We start from the raw sequence: 20,182 nt of genomic DNA, 5'->3' as shown, positions 1-20,182 counted from the left end.
GACATGTTCTATCTTTTTGCGGAACGGAAGTACGGGACGAAACCCCACGGAAGCACTCCGTAGGGTTCCCTTCCGTGCTGCTGTTCCGCACCGCATCTCCGGATTGTGGACCCATTGAAGTGACACGCGACAAAAAGAGTACAACTACATTGCGAAATGTGTTGCGCAACATTTTTTGCAAAGACAGTCAATGGTGTCGCACAAAAATCCAACTTGGATGGATTTTTTGAGACTGTTGTGTCGCAGTTCGACACCATTGACTATCATTATGAAAATTGTTGCACGACTTTTGTGTGACAAGTGTCGCCGTGTAGCCCTAGCCTTAATCTTTAGTGGGCCACAAAAAGACATCAAGGCAAACAGAACTATGTTAGCAGCATTGGTTTTTGGGTCAGCGTCCGAACCACAATTTTGTGGATCGCACATGGACCCGTTAATTTCTATGGGTCCGTAAAAAATACAGACAGCATACAGATGTCATCTGTGTGCTGTCCGCATCCGTGTGGCAGTTATGCAAAATACAGAACATATCCTATTCTTGTTCATTTTGCGGACAAGAATAGCCAGTTCTAGTGCAAGGAGTGAGAAAATTATGGCATGTGCATGGAAAATATCCGTATTTTGCGGATCCACACTGCAAAGTACATATAGTCCTGTGCATCCAGCCTTAGAGTGGATTTACATGCTACAGTCTGTTGTGATCAGCTTTCAATCACTTCTACAGTGAGAATCGTTGTGTGTAAATTATCTGTAACAAGTTTTCAATTGTTTCTATATTATTTGAAAAAAAGAGAATATAATTGTATTATGGACTGTTATCAGACTTCTAATATACTTTTTATTCCTCATCATTTTTAAGATCTCCTCTTGAAATCATGGAATAGATTTATACACCGAGGCTGGGTTTTCACCAGACAGCCATGTTGCAGCTGACACAATCCTGCCCACCTTCAAATTCAGGCAGGGCTGTGGCAGACCTGCGGAAACCTAGCTGATAGGCTTGTTACGATATAGCTAGGGGTGGTGCTGCTGGTTAACCTAGGCTGATATATTTTAAATGGATTATCCAGGGAAAGACATGTATGGACTTATCCTCAGGATAGGTAATCAGTATCAGATCTGCGGAGATGTGACATCCGCGACCCCCGCCAATCAGCTGTTAGAAGAGACTTTGAGCACCGCAGCCTCTTCCTAGGCCAGCGACATCACTGTACATCGGTCACGTGTCCTAGTTGCAGCTCAGCGCCATTCAAGTCAATAGGGCTGAGCTGCAATACCAAGCACGGCCACTATACGATGTATGGCGCTGTGCTTGGAAAGCTGCCGGGAGCCTGCATCCTGACCAGAGCTTTGGTGAGTGCAGCAGCTCCTTGAAACAGCTAATCAGCAGGGATGCTGGGACTTGATGACCTATCTGAGGATAAGGCAACATTATCTTTTCCAGGATAATTCCTTTGACAAACTGCAGCTGTCAGCAGATTATGGTCAAGATAGCTTTCATCCTCTCCATGCAAATAAGAATCTTTCCACCCAATGACAGCAAGCAGACAAAGGTGCGAAATAGAAGCTTAAGACAATGCATTCCTTTATTTTCACTTTTAAAACAGAAACAGATTTCTTTACCACTTTGTGTAGAAATAAAACACTGGCCTATGAATCATTGAATGAACAATGTATGCTATTAAAGCAGCTCTATCACCAGGATCAACCCCATACAACCGGGCATATGTCCTGGTAGGGTTGTTAACGCTGATTAAAACGCTGCCACTTCTGGTTCAGTGCTGTGAATAGCATGTGCGCAGTATGAACCTTCGCTCATTGAGATGAAGCTGAAGATGTTGTGCGCACGTGCCATTCTAGACAGCGGGTGCGCAGGCTGTCAACCTAAAGGGAGGGGGCGTCAGGGGTGTCTCTGGAGCAGTGCTTGAACCGCATAAGCCAGCCTCCTGGTGCTCCAATAGTTCATTAGCATATGTATAAGACTTCACATTTCTCCACAACACTATTACCTACAGATAAAAGATAGGTATCGTTTTAATCAGCGTCAGCCAGCCTATCTGCCTGGTTGTAAAGGGTTGATCCGGGTGACAGTGCCGCTTTAAATTGTAGCATTCCTTTATCACACACAGTGCACTTAAAGAGTAACTAAACTTTTAAATACATTTTTGTTAAAATAATACGTCATACTAACACTTTTTGTAATATACTTTATTAATTTATTTAGTATTTTTAAAACACTTTACACCCCCCCCCCCCCAAAAAAAAAGCACCTTTCCCCGTGCACTTAAAACCACTTTTCTGTACACCGCTGACTTCTCAGCAGTGTACAGAGTTGACAATTTCACAATGGGGCCGCAGCGCAGGAGCGCACATTATTGCTCCTGCCCGTACCCCCTGGAGGTTTACTAAATCCTGGCATAGCAAAGTCTATTAAAAATACATTAATAAAGTATATTACAAAAAGTGCTATTATGACATTTGAATACATTTTTGTTGAAATGTCCCTAAAGTTTAGTTACTCTAATATATAAAATCAGAGACAAATCTTCCACACTGAGTTATAAACTCAGAATTTGTGATTTAATATAGATAAAAAAATGATTTACTAAAATTCAAGACACAGGTCCAGTGATAGTAAGTAAAAGACCTTGATGACAGTTGGTTTCAAGGATGCCTGGCACCTCCAAAATCAGTTTCAAAGTAAGCACAAGCGACAAATATGCTTCTCTTTATTTCTATGGAAATAAGGTCTTTGGTGCACCATCACAATGCCATTAATACCACCCAACTTCTCATCCTCTTATATGGTTGACAGTCCAGGACCTTATTTGCAAAAAAACAAACAAACAAAAAAAATAAAAATAAAAAATACAAAAAGTTCTCAGGATTACAGGACTGGATTTTCACCAAAAGGGTATGGTTTGGGGCACCCACCAAACATGGTGGCATGCTTGCTTAAAAACTGATATTGGAGGTGGCAGACTTACTTTCAAGGGGTTTTCTGCCAGTAAAATGTTGGTGACCTACTCAGAATAGCTAATCAATAGCTGATTGGTGGGAGGTCCGAATACAGACACCCTGCCATCCAGCTGTTTGACGAGACCGTGCCTGAGAATAGGTCCCAACACTTTTTGAAACAAAGATTTCTGAATACATTTAAGGTAAGTAAAATAGGGATGACAGTGGACCTGTCACCTGTGCCTATTAGGCAACGTGTCTACTGAAAGTGAAACACATTCTGCATGTGCTGCAGATCCATGTCAGTTGCTTACTGTGTTACTGTTCCATAAAAATACACATATCCCTCTAAAATATTTACAGATAAATATAAAATCTGAATAAAGATGTGCTTACAGGTCAGAGTCACTTGTGGGTTAGCTGCAGGTAGCAGGTGTATGGTCACTGACAGTTCATTGTCCTTATTTACTCACAGGTGAGAAGTGTAGCACAAATAGCAGCAGCAGCAATGAATATACAAGGACTGATTCTGGGACTAGCTGGGAGCTATGATTCCTGTTACTTTGTGTCTCACATGTATATGTGGTGAGTCTTTTGGTTCCTCAGGTTTTCTTAGAGTTTCAGATCCAAGTACTAATCTATCCAGCTCCACCAACAAGTCCTAAAGAGAAGGAAATATTTTTAATATTAATACTTTGCCTAATATATTAAAACATCTACCCATGTTTACTAGATTCTGAAAATAGACACAACCTTAAAAGGCATTCTCTCCCCCTCCCCCCCCCCCATCAGACCTATTTTGGGAAGCATAGTTCCCTGCTCCCCGCCACTCAATTCCGGCTTCTTTGGTCCACCGCGCTCCAGTCCTCGCTTGTAATCTTCCGGCCCAGATGGAAGTCACGTGTGCTGCTGCAGCAGCGATGACGTCACTCATCTGTGTTGGAAGTTTACAAGCGGGCACTGGAGTCTGGTAAATGCAGCTATAGACTGAAGGAGCTGTAACTTGGTGGCGGGGAGCAAGTATGCTTCCCTCCACAGGTCAAACATATTACAAACCTGGAGAACCACTTTAAAGTGCTGGATAAAATAAATGACTTGTAGGGTACAGTTACAAAGGGCAGATTTTCCTGCGGTTCCAAAGAGGAATTTGTTGCTAATTTTGCCCAGGATTTCACCACACGCATTGCAAACAGTGAAATTCGGGTCAAAATCTGAAGCAGGGCTCCAGATGGCAACCAAAATGGTCGCCAATGCGACTTAGAATTTACAAATGGCGACAAGACTTTTTAGTCTTGTCGCCATTTGCGACTAGACCCGCCGCCGCAGCACTGCCCTTGAATACAGCAGCGGGCACAGGAGATGATGGTTCTCTGCCCCGCTGCCGATGTTCTTCTCAGCAGCGCAGAGGAGGAGTCTCTCCCTCCCCCCTGTGCTGCTGCTGCCGCCAATAAGGGGAGAGACAGGAGGAGGAGGGGAGGGGCTGTGGCCACTGCGCCACCAATGAAGATAACTGACCTGTTAATACAGATACAGGGGGCGGGTGCTGGAATCAAATAGCCGGCACCTGACCTCTATGACGGAGCGGCACCTGAGGGGTTAACTGCAGCGGATCACAGCTCCCTGTCATAGAGGTCGGGTACACCCCAGTATAATAAACATTGGTGGCGCAGTGCCAATGAGGGTTAAAAAAATAATTAACTCACCTCCAATTGTTCGCGTAGCTGCCGGTCTCCTGTTCTTTCTTCAGGACCTGTCAAAGGACCTGTGGTGACATCACTGAGCTCATCACATGGTCCATTACCATGGTGATGTATCATGTGATGAGCACAGTGATGTCACGACAGGTCCTGGAGAAAGAACAGGAGACCAGCAGCTACGGGATCAATTGGAGGAGGTGACTTCATTATTATAATTTTTTTTAACCCTCAATTGACCTTCTACTAAGCATTCTGTATTAAAGAATGCTATTATTTTCCCTTATAACCATTTTATAAGGAAAAATAATACAGTGAATAGACCTTCATCCTAGCAACCATTCATGAAAATCGCACCGCATCCGCACTTCCTTGCGATTTAAACGCAGCCCGATTAACTTCAATGGGGCCTGCGTTGCGTGAAAAACGCACAACATAGAGCATGCTGCGATTTTCACACAACACACAAGTGATGCGTGAAAATCACCGCTCATGTGCACAGCCCCATAGAAGTGAATGGGTCCGGATTCAGTGCGGGGGCAATGCATTCACCTCAAGCATTGCACCCGCGCAGAAATTTCGCCCGTGTGAAAGGGGCCTAAGGGTGAATAGGACAAGTGTTCCAGCCCCTAAGAGGGCTAATAGTAAGTAAAAAAAAAAAAAAAAAAACAAACACTAAGGCTACTTTCCTACTTGCGGCAGTGTGATCCAGCGGGCAGTTCCGTAGTCGGAACTATCCGCCGATCTGGATGTGACTGAAAGCATTTGTGAGACGCATCCGGATGCGGATCCATCTCACAAATGCATTGCAAGAATGAATCCATCTCTCCGCTTGTCATGCGGACAGACGGATCCGTCTTGTATCTTTTTACACATTTTTACCGTTCTGCGCATGCGCAGACCGGAAGGACGAATCCGGCATTCCGGTATTTAGAATTCCGGATCTGGCACTAATACATTCCTATGGGGAAAAATGCCGGCATTCAGGCAAGTCTTCCGTTTTTTTCGCCAGAATTAAAACCGTAGCATGCTACGGTTTTCTCGTTTGCCTGATCAGTCAAAATGACTGAACTGAAGACATCCTGAACGGATTAGTCTCCATTCAGAATGCATGGGGATATGCCTGATCAGTTCTTTTCCGGTATAGAGCCCCTGTGACGGAACTCTATGCCGGAAATGAAAAACGCTAGTGTGAAAGTACCCTAAAATATTAAGTTTAAATCCCCCCTTTCCCAATTTTACATATAATATATATAAATGATAAATAAATAAACATATTACATAAGGCTGCGTCCGAAAAGTCCAAACCATGTGATTCGCCATTTTTTAGTTACCTTGTCACCCCAAAAAATAGGATAGGACTGTTCTATTATGGGCCGAACGTTTCATAAATAGCGAAATGCATGCAGCTTTTTTTGGTGTTTTTTTTATTTTTTGCGTGGTATTGAGTATCGCAATACTTACTTATGGTGACTAAAGCGAATCAAAATTTTGGTATCGAAACAACCCTACGCCGATCTAATCGGCGTAGCGTTGTCACGATATCAAAATTTTGATTCGGTTTCGATTTGGCAACTAAAAATTTAATTTGGCTCCTAAATTTTTCAGTTCAGGAGCCAATGGCTACTAGGTATTTTTTTTTAGTCTGGAGCACTGTGAAGCTCCGAAGAAATTCCGTAAACTGAAATGCTGCGGAAGTAGAATCCGGACTGCGGGTCAATTCGCACTGCAGAAAACGTACTTTTCACGAGATTTTGTTTAAATCTCATTCGCTGCCGTAAAACACTGAATAATTTCTGCTGCAGTAAATACGCAGCATGTAAGGGTATGGCCAATTGGTGTAAACAAAGAGTGCTGAATGTTCTCTGGAACATTTTATTTCCTACTTAACGTTTTCAAGAAATACTAATATATACTTACTGAAGTCCGCTGGGCTTCCTGCAGTCTGCGGATATCGGCATGCTTTAGCAGTCCCATTCCAGCCAGCTGTTGTAGCATGAACATCAATAGTTCCCACTGCATTACAAGGGAAAGAACAAAAAAATGCATGTAAATATCTAAACAGTGCTCCAGACAAAAAAAAATTACCAGGAGCCATTGGCTCCTAAACTAAAAAATTTAGGAGCCAAAATTACATTTTTTAGTTGCCAAATTTAAAATGCATATAATAAAAAAAAAGGACTTTGAGAAGATGAGACGCAGGTGACAGTAGTGAGCCAGCACTACATATAGGAGAAAACAGCACCACATACCTCTCACATCCAGGGAAATCTTCTGGGGGACAAGGTGACTAAAAATGGCGAATTGCTGGGTTTAGAGGTTTTTTTTCTGTTACGGCCTTCAACGAGCGGGAATATTTTTTTATATTTTAATAGCTCACACTTTTTGGGACGTGGCGATATGTAATATGTTTATTCTTTATTGTTTGTATTTTTTTTTATGTAAAACTGGGAAGGGGGCCATTTAAAGAGGACCTTTCACCTGTATAAACGATGTTAACTGAGTATGCTGCCATATAGAGCGGCGCCCGGGGATCTCACTGCACTAACTATTATCCCCGGGCGCCGCTCCGTTCTCCCGTTATAGGCTCCGGTACCTTTGCTTCTTAAGTTATAGTAGGCGGGTCTTCTCTTGTCCTGTGGGCGTCTCCTTCTCCTAGGCTGCAGCGCTGGCCAATCGCAGCTCACAGCCTGGGAGAAAAAAACCTCCCAGGCTGTGAGCTGTGCGCTGCGATTGGCCAGCGCTGCAGCCTAGGAGAAGGAGACGCCCACAGGACAAGGGAAGACCCGCCTACTATAACTTAAGAAGCAAAGGTACCGGAGCCTATAACGGAAGAACAGAGCGGCGCCCGGGGATAATAGTAAGTGCAGTGAGATCCCCGGGCGCCGCTCTATATGGCAGCATACTCAGTTAACATCGTTTATACAGGTGAAAGGTCCTCTTTAAACTTAGTATTTTGGTGTTTTTTTAAACTTTTTATTTAATAACCATTTCTTCCCTTAGGGACTAGAACCTGGATCTTTTCATCCCTTGTGCTATTCACCCTAATAGAGATCTATCAGGGTGAATAGGATCTCACACATCTCCCTGCTGCCCTGTGCATAGTGCACACAGCAGCAGGGAGCTGAACATGGCAGCCAGGGCTTCAGTAGCGTCCTGGCTGCCATGGTAACGATCTGAGCCCCAGCAGTGTAATCTGCCACTGCTACCACTGGAGGGGATGGGACCCTGTGGCCACCATATAACAATGGGGGGGAGACGGGGACGACTTGTGGCCAGTGATAATGGGGGGAGGGGGGGAGACTTGTGGCAAGTGATAATAGGGGGGGGTGGTAGGCTTTGGGGGGCGCACTGCACCACCAATGAATGTAATTAAAGAGGACCTTTTATGGGTCCAAAGAATATGAACTTAGTAGCAGGCTGCATAGAGCGGCGCCCAGGGATCTAAGTGCACTTACTATTATTCCTGGGCGCCGCTCCGTTCGCCCGCTGTGGCCCCCGGTATTTTCAACATTCAGAGCAAGGAGGAGGAGACGTCAGTGTCTCTCCTTCTCCCTGACAGCAGCGCTGTCCAATTAGAGCTCAGAGCGAGGGAGTTTTTTTTCTCTCCCTGGCTCTGCGCTGCGATTGGACAGCGCTGCTGTCAGGGAGACGGAGAGACACTGGCGTCTCCTCCTCCTTGCTCTGAATGTTGAAAATACCGGGGGCCACAGCGGGCGAACGGAGCGGCGCCCAGGAATAATAGTAAGTGCACTTAGATCCCTCGGCGCCGCTCTATGCAGCCTGCTACTAAGTTCATATTCTTTAGACCCATGAAAGGTCCTCTTTAACTCCTTTATACAATTGTCTGCAGCGGTACGATACGAGGCAATTAACCCCTCAGGTGCCACAGATCGCATGCCCTGTTATTGGAGCCGGGTCTGTGATACCGCTGCCTATACTTATGTTTTACATTCATTGGTGGCGCAGTGGCGACAGCTCCTCCCCTGCTATATCCCCATTGGTGGCAGTGGCGGCCGCGTCACAGTGGAGAGGGAGGGACTCCCTCCTTCTCCACTGTGCTACTGAAGAGAACTTAGGCTGCGCAGGAGCGCGGCTCAAGTCGCAAATGATGACAAGACTAAAAAGTCTTGTCGCCATCTGCAAATTTTAAGTCGCATTGGCGACCCAAATGGTCGCCATCTGGAGCCCTGCTAAAGCTTCTTCATTGTATAGGTTTCAAACATTTTCAAGTTTCCTCCTTGCAGTTAGCAAGCAGAAACATTCTTGAAGGGGAGGGTCACCAGGAAATTTACTGTTAAACCAGGCACATTGAAAAAGGGGGAGGGATTTATAATATCCCTACGCCATTTTTTTTTGTGTGTAAAAAAAGTCACAAACGCTGTTTGTAAAAGTCACTGTAACAAAAACGAGATTTTTGTAAAACTTACCAGTAAAATCTCTTTCTCGCTCTTCATTGGGGGACACAGAGACCGTGGGTATAGCTATGTCCTCTAGGAGGCGTTGACACTAGATAAAGCTGTTAGCTCCTCCCCTGGCAGCTATAGCCCCTCCAGCCTGGAGAGCTTCAGTTTGTGAGAAGCAGTAGGAGAAGCAAGTAAACCAACGAAAAAAACGTGGAACAGCAACAATGCCAAGAACCGAACTAGGTTCTAACCAGCAACAGCCACAACTGTGGCCGAACAACAATATTGGGTGGGTGCTGTGTCCCCCAATGAAGAGCGAGAAAGATTTTACTGGTAAGTTTTACAAAAAAGGAGATTTTTTTTGTGAAACTCACCTATAAAATCTTTTTCTCGTCTTTTCCATTGGGGGACACAGACCATGGGAATAGCTTAGGCCATTACCAGGAGGAGACACTATGCAAATAAGAAAGAACAGCTCCTCCTCCACTGGCTATACCCCCATGCTCCAACAGGAGGACCTCAGTGCGTGCAAAAGCAGTAGAAGAAGGAGACCAAAAACCAAATAGTAACAAAGAAAAACCGAACCCAGGAACACCGCCATCGGGTCGTTAAGCATAAGGTCCCAATAGAATATAACCAACCTCTCCTGCAACGGACAAGAATGGGTGGGAGCTGTGTCCCCCAATGGAAAAGACGAGAAAAAGATTTTACAGGTGAGTTTCACAAAAAATCTCCTTTTCTCGCCCATTCCATTGGGGGACACAGACTATGGGACGTCCTAGAGCAGTCCATGGCGTGGGAAGACCAGCACAACCAGAGGGAAAACGTCCAACGGTTAAACAGGAACCACAGCCTGCAATACCTTGCGCCCTAGGGCAGCATCAGCCGATGCCAGAGTGCAGCTGGTAGAACTTTGTAAAGGTATGTAAGGACGACCAGGTGGCCGCCTTACAAAGCTGTGATGTAGAGGCGCGATTGTGCCTAGCCCAGGAGGCCCCCACCGCCCTGGTGGAGTGCGCGGTAACCCCCGCTGTGGAACCCTACCCCAGGATCGATAGGCCATGGCAATAGTCGACCGAATCCACCGAGCCACAGTGACCTTGGAGGCCGCCAGACCCTTACGAGGCCCCTCGGGAACCACAAAAAGGGAGTCCGAGCGGCGAAATGGGTCAGTAACCGACAGGTACACACGCAAAGCACGGACAACATCCAGAGAATGGAGAGCGCGCTCCTTGGGGTTCGCCGGAGCAGGGCAAAAGGATGGCAGGACAATGTCCTCATTAAGGTGGAAGGCGGAGACCACTTTGGGCAAAAAAGAAGGGACTGGGCGCAGTACAACCTTATCCCGGTGGAAGACCAAAAAGTGCTCCTTAGAGGAAAAGGGCGGCCAGCTCCGATACCCTCCTGATAGAGGTGATGGCCACCAAAAAGACCACCTTCCAAGTGAGAAGACAGGTAAATGTCCCTCAGAGGCTCAAAAGGAGCCGCCTGGAGAGAAGACAGAACCAGGTTCAGATCCCAGGGGGGCAGAGGAGGGACATACGGAGGGACCGAATGCGCCACCCCCTGCAGGAAGGTCCTCACCGGACCCAGCAGAGCCAGGGAGTGCTGAAAGAAAATGGCCAGAGCGGAGACCTGACCCTTCAGAAAGCTCAGGGACATTCCCATCTCAAGACCCGACTGGAGAAAGGAGAGGACCACCGGAACGGAGAAATGAAGGGGAAAAGCACCTATCTTCTTGCAAAAGGCAAGAAAGGCCTTCCAGGTACGATAGTATATCCGGGAGGAAGCTGGTTTCCTGGCTTTGATCATGGTCTTCACGACAGAGTCCGAGAAGCCCCTCTTCTTCAAGATGGTGGTCTCAACAGCCACGCCGTTAAACGAAGCGGCTGTAAATTCTGGTGGAAGAGAGGTCCTTGAGACAGCAGGTCCTCCCTGAGAGGAAGAGGCCACGGAACGGCCGCCAGCATCCGAGTGACTTCCGAGAACCAGGCGCGGCGAGGCCAATCGGGGGCGATGAGGACGGTCGGGATTCCTTCTGCCGCGACTCTGCGAAGAACCTTTGGGAGTAGAGGCAGTGGTGGGAAGACAGAGGAGTGTGAAGTGCTGCCACGGATACACCAGAGCGTCCACCCCGTACGCCTCCGGAAAGTGGGAACCTTGTTGTTGAGCCTGGACGCCATCAAGTCCACGTCCGGGTGGCCACAACGGTGACAGATGTCCTCGAATACGTCCGGATGCAGAGACCACTCTCCCGGATCCACCCTGTTGCGGCTGAGAAAGTCTGCCGTCCAGTTTTCGACCCCTGGGATGTACACTGCAGACAATATTGGAACATGAGCCTCCGCCCACTGGATGATCCTCTTCACCTCCTGCATCACCGGCCGGCTGCGGGTTCCGCCCTGTTGATTGATGTAGGCCACGGCTGTGGCATTGTCCGACTGGATCCTTACCGGGAGACCCGCTAGGAGGGGTGTCCAATGAGACAGAGAGGAAAATTGCTCTGAGCTCCAGTATGTTGATCGGAAGGCAGGCTTCCACCTCTGACCATACCACCTGAACCGTCCGAGCCCGGAGAACGTCGCCCAAAACCAGGAGACTGGCATCGGTGGTGACGACTGTCCAGGAGATTGGGAGGAAGGATTTTCCCGAAGTCAGATTCTGTGGGGACAGCCACCACGGAAGATCCATGCGAACCCGAAGAGGAAGGCGGATCCGAGAGTCCAGACCCCTTCGACATCCTGTCCCAGAAGGACAGGATCGCCTGCTGCAGAAGCCGCGTGTGAAACTGGGCAAAGGGGACTGCCTCGAAGGAGGCCACCATAAGCCCCAGAACCTGCATGCACTCCCGGATGAAGAGACACGGGGAGTGCAGAAGCCGAGACACCGACTCCCGAATCCATGAGAACTTGCAATCCGGGAGGAATACCCGGGCTGCAGCAGTGTCCATAATCATTCCCAGGAAGGTCACCCTCTGGGAAGGTCGGAAAGAGGACTTCGGGAAGTTGATCAGCCAGCCGAACTGTTGCAGAGTCTGAACAGTGATCCTGACGCTGTCTTCGGCCCGGAGACGAGATGGAGCCTTTATCAGTATGTCGTCCAGGTAGGGCAGCAGAGATATGCCCCTGGTACGGAGAAGCGCCATGAGCAGCGTCAAGATTTTTATGAATACCCGCGGGGCTGTCGCCAGCCCAAAGGGAAGGGAGACGAACTGATAATGACGGTCGCCAATGGCGAAGCGCAGGAATCTGTGGTGAGATGTCACCGCCAGATCTCTGAGAAGTTCTGACAGACGTTCTTCAGTAACTCCTGCATGATGTTCTTTTGTTTTGGTTTCGCTTTGACATCTCTTCTCCCATTCCCAGCTGTCCTCTATTAGCAGTGATTGCCTCCCTTTATATCCCCTCCCATACTGCCTCACTTTGCGGTTTATACTATTTCCTGGATTGTGCTCACTGCTAGAAGTTGCAACTGCTGGTTCCTCAGATAAGTCTATTCCTTTGTGTTTTCCGGTTGGCTTGATCCTAGGTGACCCTGACTCCCTCCGTATTCATTGCAGGGAGCCAGTGGTCGTGTCCCCTCACTATTATAGGGTTTTCAGGTGTCACTCAGTCTAGGTACGTGGACATGCAACTTTCTATCAGAGATCTTTGCATGGGCTGAGCAGTCAGGGAGAGCTCTAGGGCTTTTATAGGGCTCACCCATATGTTCCTTAGTTTGAGATCAAGTCAGTCGGATCTTTATTTGTTACTTCTTGTTTTCTGACATGAGATTCTGCGATAGGGACATGCAGATAGGCGTCCCGGATGTCCACCGACACAAGGAACTCCCCTGGAAGAAGAGAAGCAATAACAGAGCGGATGGATTCCATCCGGAACCTCCGCACCGGCAGGGACTTGTGTTTAATAGCTTCAGATCTAGCACCGGACGCACTGATCCCTCCCCTTCTTTGGCACTACAAAGAGATTTGAGTAGAAACCTGCCCCCTGTTCCTCCAGAGGAACTGGGACAACTACTCCCCGGACCAGAAGGGAAGAAACCGCTTGTAAAAGGGCCGAAGCTCGGGCTGGATCCCCCAGCTTAGCACCAAAGAGCCTGGAGCCCGCAAAGGGAAGGTTAGTGAGAGAGCGCTTGGAGGAAGCGTCGGCGTCCCAGACCTTTAACCAGACCTCCCTGCGCTGCGTGACCGAGAGGGACGAAATCCGCGCAAAGAGTGCTGACGTCCAATGAGGCCTCACAGAGGAATGTTGTCGCCTGGGACATCTGGAGGACAAAGTTCAGGGTGTCCGTAGATGCATCCTGCTCCGCAAGGTCCCGATGATGGCGTTGTAACCACACCGAAAGCGCCCTGGCTACCCAGGCAGAGGCGAACACGGGCCGCAGACCTGTGCCCGCCAGAGTGAAGATGGCTTTGGAAAGAGTCCAAACGCCTGTCAACGGAGTCCTGTAGGGAGGACCCGTCCAGGACAGGTATTGCCGTATTCTTAGCCAATCTGGCCACCGGCGGGTCGACCTTAGGAGGAGAAGACCACTGCTGCACATTATCTGCCGGGAAAGGATAAAGAGTATCCATGCGCCTTGTGGCAGAAAAACAGTGATTAGGGCGCTCCCAAGCCTTGAAAGGACCTTGGCGAATTCACCATGAATGGGGAATGTGACTGCCTCCGGTTTTCTGGAGTGGAAAAGGGGAAGTCCTGGCTACTAGTAGAAGGAGGTTCCCCTCGATGTCAAAGGTGTCAGAGAGAGCGAGGGTTCTGGCTCCGTGTCCTCGTCCGAGCCGGACCTTTCCCCTTCAGACCTGTAGTCCCTGCGAGAGGGAGTGGCTGAACACGTTTCCAGGCGAGGGGGGGAAGCAGAGTCATCCGAGGAGGGATGCTGCTGCGTACGCTGCCTCTTAACGGTTGAACGTCCTCTGTGGGGGGCACCGGGAGGTGGAGTGGTGCTAACCACAGGATTCGTGGCCGCCATGCGTTCCATAAAGGCCATGGCCGCGCGCGAGACTTGGGCCAAGTCTGCGGCCGCCCTAGATATGGCAGAGGCCCAGGAGGGCTCCGAAGGGGCGGTGGAGGGACTGGGCTGGATTGGAGGAGGGGGGAGGAGGATGATCCTGTCCTGAGGCAAGGCAAGAGTCACAGGATCCAGTAACCGCCATACCTTACAGGATCCCAGAGGGACCTGAGTTGCCACCTTAGATTTTTGGGGGGCCCCAGGTTTTGGCATGATGGCGACAATCCCAGAGTCAGGGTCTCCCAGCTTGGCAGAACGCTACAGTCCTACCGTGACCTTTGAGGAGCTGGAGGAGCAGCCAAGTGTGGAGCAGCGCTGAGGCAAAGCGGAAGCGCCAGAGTAGACGCGATATGCTCCGCCCCCCCAGTCGCATCACAGATCGCGTGAAACCCGCGCGGGAAATATATAAAAAAAAAAATAAAAAAAAAAGGCAGACCGCCGGCTCTGAAAATGGCGTCCACCGCCATGAATGAAGGGGTTAAAAAGGCCTCCGCGCAAACGGGAAAAGGCGCAGCAGCAAGGCGCTGCGAATAATCACAGCCTCAAAAAGGAATCCCTCCTCCCTCTCAATCCAGCAGCCACCCTGATCCACAGGTAAGCCCTAAAGCACCGCGTCACACCTCTAGTACGGGGGGAGGGGGAGATTGCAGGAGAGCCGATGTACTTATCTGAGTCCTGCAGTCTTCACCCTCTGTTCCGGACCAGCGGGGTCACCTCTTCAGTCATCTGGCACAATGACTGGCAGTGCACTGGATAGAGGGCAGGAGTAGGTGACCCTGGATCTGGTAGGCCACCGGAGCTGCAGGTAGAGCCCGGTTCCACTTATCTTCTGGGGGGAAGGGGAGGTAGCCGGGGACGTCCATTCGACCCCAGCGCTCGCTCCACAGAGACCAGGGACGCCATGCGACCCTGCGTCCTCTATTGAGAAAAACAAACAAACAGGAGAAGAGAAAAATTACAGGGACAACCCTGCAGGAGCAGGACAGTCACCTCCTTATCCGACACTAAGCTAAAACGGAGGTCCTCCTGTTGGAGCATAGGGGTATAGCCAGTGGAGGAGGAGCTGTTCTTTCTTATTTGCATAGTGTCTCCTCCTAGTAATGGCCTAAGCTATACCCATGGTCTGTGTCCCCCAATGGAATGGGCGAGAAATCTCGTTTTCTCACCCATATTCATTGGGGGACACAGAGACCGTGGGACGTCCGAGAGCAGTCCACAGGGAGGGAAAACCACAGACCCATGGAGCAAGCGCCCCTGCAGGCAACTAAGAACTGCCGAGTGCAAGACCTGCGGTCCAAAGGCGGCGCCCGCCGATGCATAAGGAGATTTTTGTGAAACTCACCTGTAAAATCTTTTTCTCGTAATTTCCATTGGGGGACACAGACCATGGGTATAGCTTAGAGATATTACTAGGAGGGACACTATGCAAAAAAAGAAGCTCCTCCTCCTCGGGCTATACCCCCAGGCACCTCCAGGAGAACTTCAGTCGTTGCAAAAGCAGTAGGAGAAGGAGAACGGAAACAAAACATTATGGAAACCATCACACAGCACACCCTAAGGCGTAAACCAAAAAAAGGGGGCGGGAGCTGTGTCCCCCAATGGAAATTACGAGAAAAAGATTTTACAGGTGAGTTTCACAAAAATCTCCTTTTCTCGTTCATTCCATTGGGGGACACAGACCATGGGACGTCCCAAAGCAGTCCATGGGGTGGGAAAAAAGAACAAATCCAACACCGCCAGGAATAAACGTCCAGTAGTCAAACCGGAACCACAGCCTGCAATACCCTGCGCCCAAGAGCAGCATCAGCCGAGGCCAGAGAGTGTAACTGATAAAACTTTGTGAAAGTATGTAAGGACGACCAAGTGGCCGCCTTACACAACTGGGAAACGGATGCGCGATTGCGTCTAGCCCAGGAAGCACCCACTGCCCTTGTGGAGTGAGCGGTAATCCGCGACGGCGGAACGTGGCCGCGAGCGCGATATGCCGCAGCAATAGCGGAACGGATCCACCGCGCCACGGTGACCTTGGAAGCCGCCAGGCCCTTACGGGACCCTTCAGGAATCACAAAGAGAGAGTCTGAACGCCGGAAGGAAGCGGTAGCCCCCAGGTACACCTTCAGGGCCCTGACGACGTCCAGGGAGTGGAGAGCGCATTCCTTGGGGTTCACCGGAGAAGGACAAAAAGAGGGCAGGACAAGATCCTCGTTAAGGTGGAAGGGAGAAACCACCTTGGGCAAAAAAGAAGGCACCGGCCTGAGCACCACCTTATCCTGGTGAAAGACCAGAAAAGGTTCCCGGCAGGAAAGTGCGGCCAGCTCCGAAACTCGCCTGATGGAGGTTATGGCCACCAGAAAAACTACCTTCCAGGTGAGTAAAACCAGAGAGATCTCCCTCAGAGGTTCAAAAGGCGCCACCTGAAGGGCGCGCAGAACCAAGTTGAGATCCCAGGGGGGCAAGGGAGGCACATACGGAGGAACCGAATGCGCCACCCCCTGCAGGAAGGTTTTTACAGGTCTCAAAAAGGCAATGGACCTCTGAAAAAAGATAGCCAAAGCAGAAACCTGACCCTTTAAAGAACTGAGCGACAGACCCATGTCGAGGCCGGACTGGAGAAAAGACAGCACCACTGGGACAGAGAAACGTAGGGGCGAGTAGCCCGATTTCTCACAAAACACCAGGAAGGCCTTCCAGGTGCGATAATAGATTCGTGAAGAAGCCGGCTTTCGAGCCCTGATCATGGTTCTTACCACCGCATCAGAGAAGCCTCTCTTCCTCAGGATGGCGGTCTCAACAGCCACGCCGTTAAACGCAGCTGCCGTGAATTCTGGTGGAAGAGCGGCCCCTGAGACAAGAGATCCTCTCTGTCGGGCAGAGGCCACGGGACGTCCGCCAACATACGAGAGACGCTGGAGAACCAGGCGCGACGAGGCCAATCCGGAGCGATGAGAATGGTTGGTATCCCCTCCGCCTCGATCTTGCGCAGCACCTTCGGCAACAGAGGAATCGGAGGGAAGACGTAAAGGAGGCTGAACCGCTGCCATGGAAATACCAGCGCGTCCACCCCGTCCGCCCGTGGGTCTCGAGCGCGGGCAAGATACACCGGCACCTTGTGGTTGAGCCGGGAAGCCATCAAATCTACGTCCGGACGGCCCCATCGGTGGCAGATGTCCTCGAACACCTCCGGATGGAGAGACCACTCTCCCGGATCCACCTTGGTGCGACTCAGAAAATCCGCCGTCCAATTGTCGACTCCCGGGATGTACACTGCCGACAATACTGGAACATGAGACTCCGCCCATAAGAGGATCCTCGCTACTTCCCGCATTACTGCCCGACTGCGAGTCCCGCCCTGATGGTTGACATAAGCCACAGCCGTGGCATTGTCCGACTGAACCCGCACCGGGCGAGTCGCCAGGAGAGGAGTCCAATGGGAGAGGGAGTGGAAAATCGCCCTCAATTCCAAAACGTTTATCGGGAGACGGGATTCCTCCGTCGACCAGACACCCTGAACAGTGAGGTTCCGGAGAACACCTCCCCAACCGATGAGGCTGGCGTCGGTGGTGACTATCGTCCAGGAGAACGGAAGGAAGGACTTTCCTGACGATAGGTTCAGGGGAGACTGCCACCAAGGGAGAGACGCTCGAACTTGCCGGGACAGACGAACAGGAGTGTCTAGACCCCGAGGGTTCTTGTTCCAGAGGGCAAGGATCATCTGTTGTAGCGGACGAGTGTGAAATTGGGCGTACGGAATCGCCTCGAAAGAGGAGACCATAAGGCCCAGCACCCGCATGCACTCCCGAATGGTGGGACGTGGAGAGCGTAGAAGGAGCACCATTGCCAGACGAATCTGGGAAGCCTTGGAATCTGGAAGAAACACCCGAGAAATCGAGGTGTCCAAGATCATCCCCAGGAACGAGAGTCTCTGGGAGGGGTGCAGAGAGGACTTGGGGAGATTGATCAGCCATCCGAACCGTTCCAGGGATTGAACCGTGATTCGGATGCTGTCCTCGGCCTGTGGAAGAGACGGAGCTTTTATCAAGATGTCGTCTAGGTATGGTAACAAAGAGATGCCCCTGGTGCGAAGAAGCGCCATGAGAGGCGCCAGAATCTTCGTAAAAACTCGAGGGGCGGTTGCCAACCCAAAAGGTAGGGCGACGAACTGGTAATGACGCCCCCCTATGGCAAAGCGCAGAAAGCGATGGTGGGACTCTGCAATAGGGACGTGCAAGTAGGCGTCTTGAATGTCCACAGACGCGAGAAATTCTCCTGGAAGCAGAGAAGCAATAACGGAGCGAAGGGACTCCATGCGAAACTTCCGCACCCGTAGAAACTTGTTGAGAAGTTTTAGATCCAAGATTGGACGCACTGACCCCTCTTTCTTTGGAACAACGAACAGGTTTGAGTAAAAACCTGTCCCTTGCTCTTCTGGGGGAACGGGGGAAATGACACCACGGTCCAGAAGAGAGGAGACCGCAAAAAAGAGGTCCGAGGCCCTGGCTGGATCCCCCGGAACGCGAGAAGGGAAAAAACGTTCCGGCGGGCTGGACGCGAACTCCAACTTGTAGCCGGACGTCACCACTTCCAGAGCCCAGGCGTCCTGAACGTGAGCCCTCCAGACCTGTTGAAAGGAGAGCAGACGGCCCCCCACCACGAGGGGTGGGGGCACCCCTTCATGCGGAGGGTTGCTTGGGAGCAGGAGGACGGGCTGACTGCGCCCGAGGCCGCCAAGAAGGCTGGGGCTTGAAGAAAGGCTTCTTGCGGGAGTCCTGGGACCCCCCTGCCGATGAGGATGACGGCGTCCTGGCAGTGGAGAAGCGACGAAAGGACTGGCCCCGGAAACCTGAAGGCCGAGACCGAAAGGGACGCTTGGTCCTGGGCTGGGGTAGATGAGTGCTCTTGCCCCCTGTTGCGGCAGAAATGAATTCATCTAGTTGAGCCCCAAAGAGCCTGGACCCTTCAAAGGGAAGGTTAGCGAGGGATCGCTTGGATGAGGCATCAGCATCCCACACCTTCAGCCAGACCTCCCTGCGCTGAATGACAGAGAGGGCCGAAATACGGGCAAAGAGGGAGCCGATGTCCATTGAAGCCTCACAGAGATATTTAGACGCTTGAGACATCTGGATGATAAAATCCAGAGTATCTGCAGAGGCGTCCTGCTCTGACAGATCCTGGTGGTGGCGCTGCAACCACGTTGTAAGGGCTCTGGCGACCCAAGCCGACGCAAAGGCCGGTCGCAGGGAAGCGCCCGCCAGCGAGAAGATGGACTTGGAAAGTGAATCCAAACGTCTGTCCACCGCATCCTGCAGAGAGGAACCGTCTAGGACGGGAAGGGCCGTGTTCTTGGCTAACCTGGCCACCGGAGGATCTACCTTAGGGGAAGAAGTCCACTTTTCCACTGTGTCAGCTGGAAAAGGATAAAGCGTATCCATACGCTTGGTGGCCGAAAATTTTTGATTAGGTCGATCCCAAGCTTTTGATAGGACCGCAGTGAATTCCTCGTGAATAGGGAACACGGCGGACTCCTGTTTCTTGGGTGGAAAAAGGGAGAACTCCCGACTAGTGGAGGGAGGAGAATCCCCTTGTATATTAAAAGTGTCACGGACAGCTGCCACCAACTCGGTTACCATGGTGGAAAGCTTAGGCAGGGGTTCCCGCTCCGTGACTTCGTCCGATCCGGACAATTCCCCATCGGATTTGCGCTCCCTGCGAGGGGGAGAGTCAACCGGGCATGCCTCAAGGCGAGGGGGAGAAGCGGAGTCATCCGAGGAGGAATGCTGCCGCTCACGCTGCCTTTTAGAAGTCAGACGCCCTCTGTGAGAGTCGCTGAGCGGGGATGGAGTGGTGGATGCCACTGGAGTAGTAGCCGCCATGCGCTCCATGAAGGACATGGCTGCCTTGGCAACTAAGGCCAGATCAGCTGCCGCATTAGACATGGCGGAGGCCCAGGCGGGTACCGCTGGATCCGCAGGGGCAGAGGGAGGACCGGGCTGAGCAAGAGAAGGAGGCTGATCCTGTCCGGGAGCAGGGCATGAGTCACAGGAACCAGTGACAGAAAAAGGCCTAAGGCATATTTTACATGACTCCAGTGGAGCCTGAGAGGAAGCCTTGGAAGGCTTA

The 20,182-nt window shown here is 50.6% G+C and overlaps 1 protein-coding gene across 1 annotated transcript in view; it reads right to left on the bottom strand.

Annotated features, from left to right (window-relative positions):
• Nucleotides 1-2,893: 2,893 nt before the first annotated feature.
• CDAN1 (codanin 1) overlaps nt 2,894-20,182 on the bottom strand; it is a 137,160-nt gene continuing 119,871 nt past the window's right edge. The window contains exons 27-28 of the mRNA XM_040411692.1: nt 6,573-6,668; nt 2,894-3,619 (exon numbers count right to left, since the gene is read on the bottom strand). Of these exons, the coding sequence (XP_040267626.1) occupies nt 3,494-3,619; nt 6,573-6,668 (222 nt within the window). The 3' untranslated portion in view covers nt 2,894-3,493. The remainder of the gene's footprint in view (nt 3,620-6,572; nt 6,669-20,182) is intronic.

Source organism: Bufo bufo, chromosome 11 (genome assembly GCF_905171765.1).
Source record: "Bufo bufo chromosome 11, aBufBuf1.1, whole genome shotgun sequence".
NCBI lineage: Eukaryota > Metazoa > Chordata > Amphibia > Anura > Bufonidae > Bufo > Bufo bufo.
This window is presented reverse-complemented; position numbering and strand designations above follow the sequence as displayed.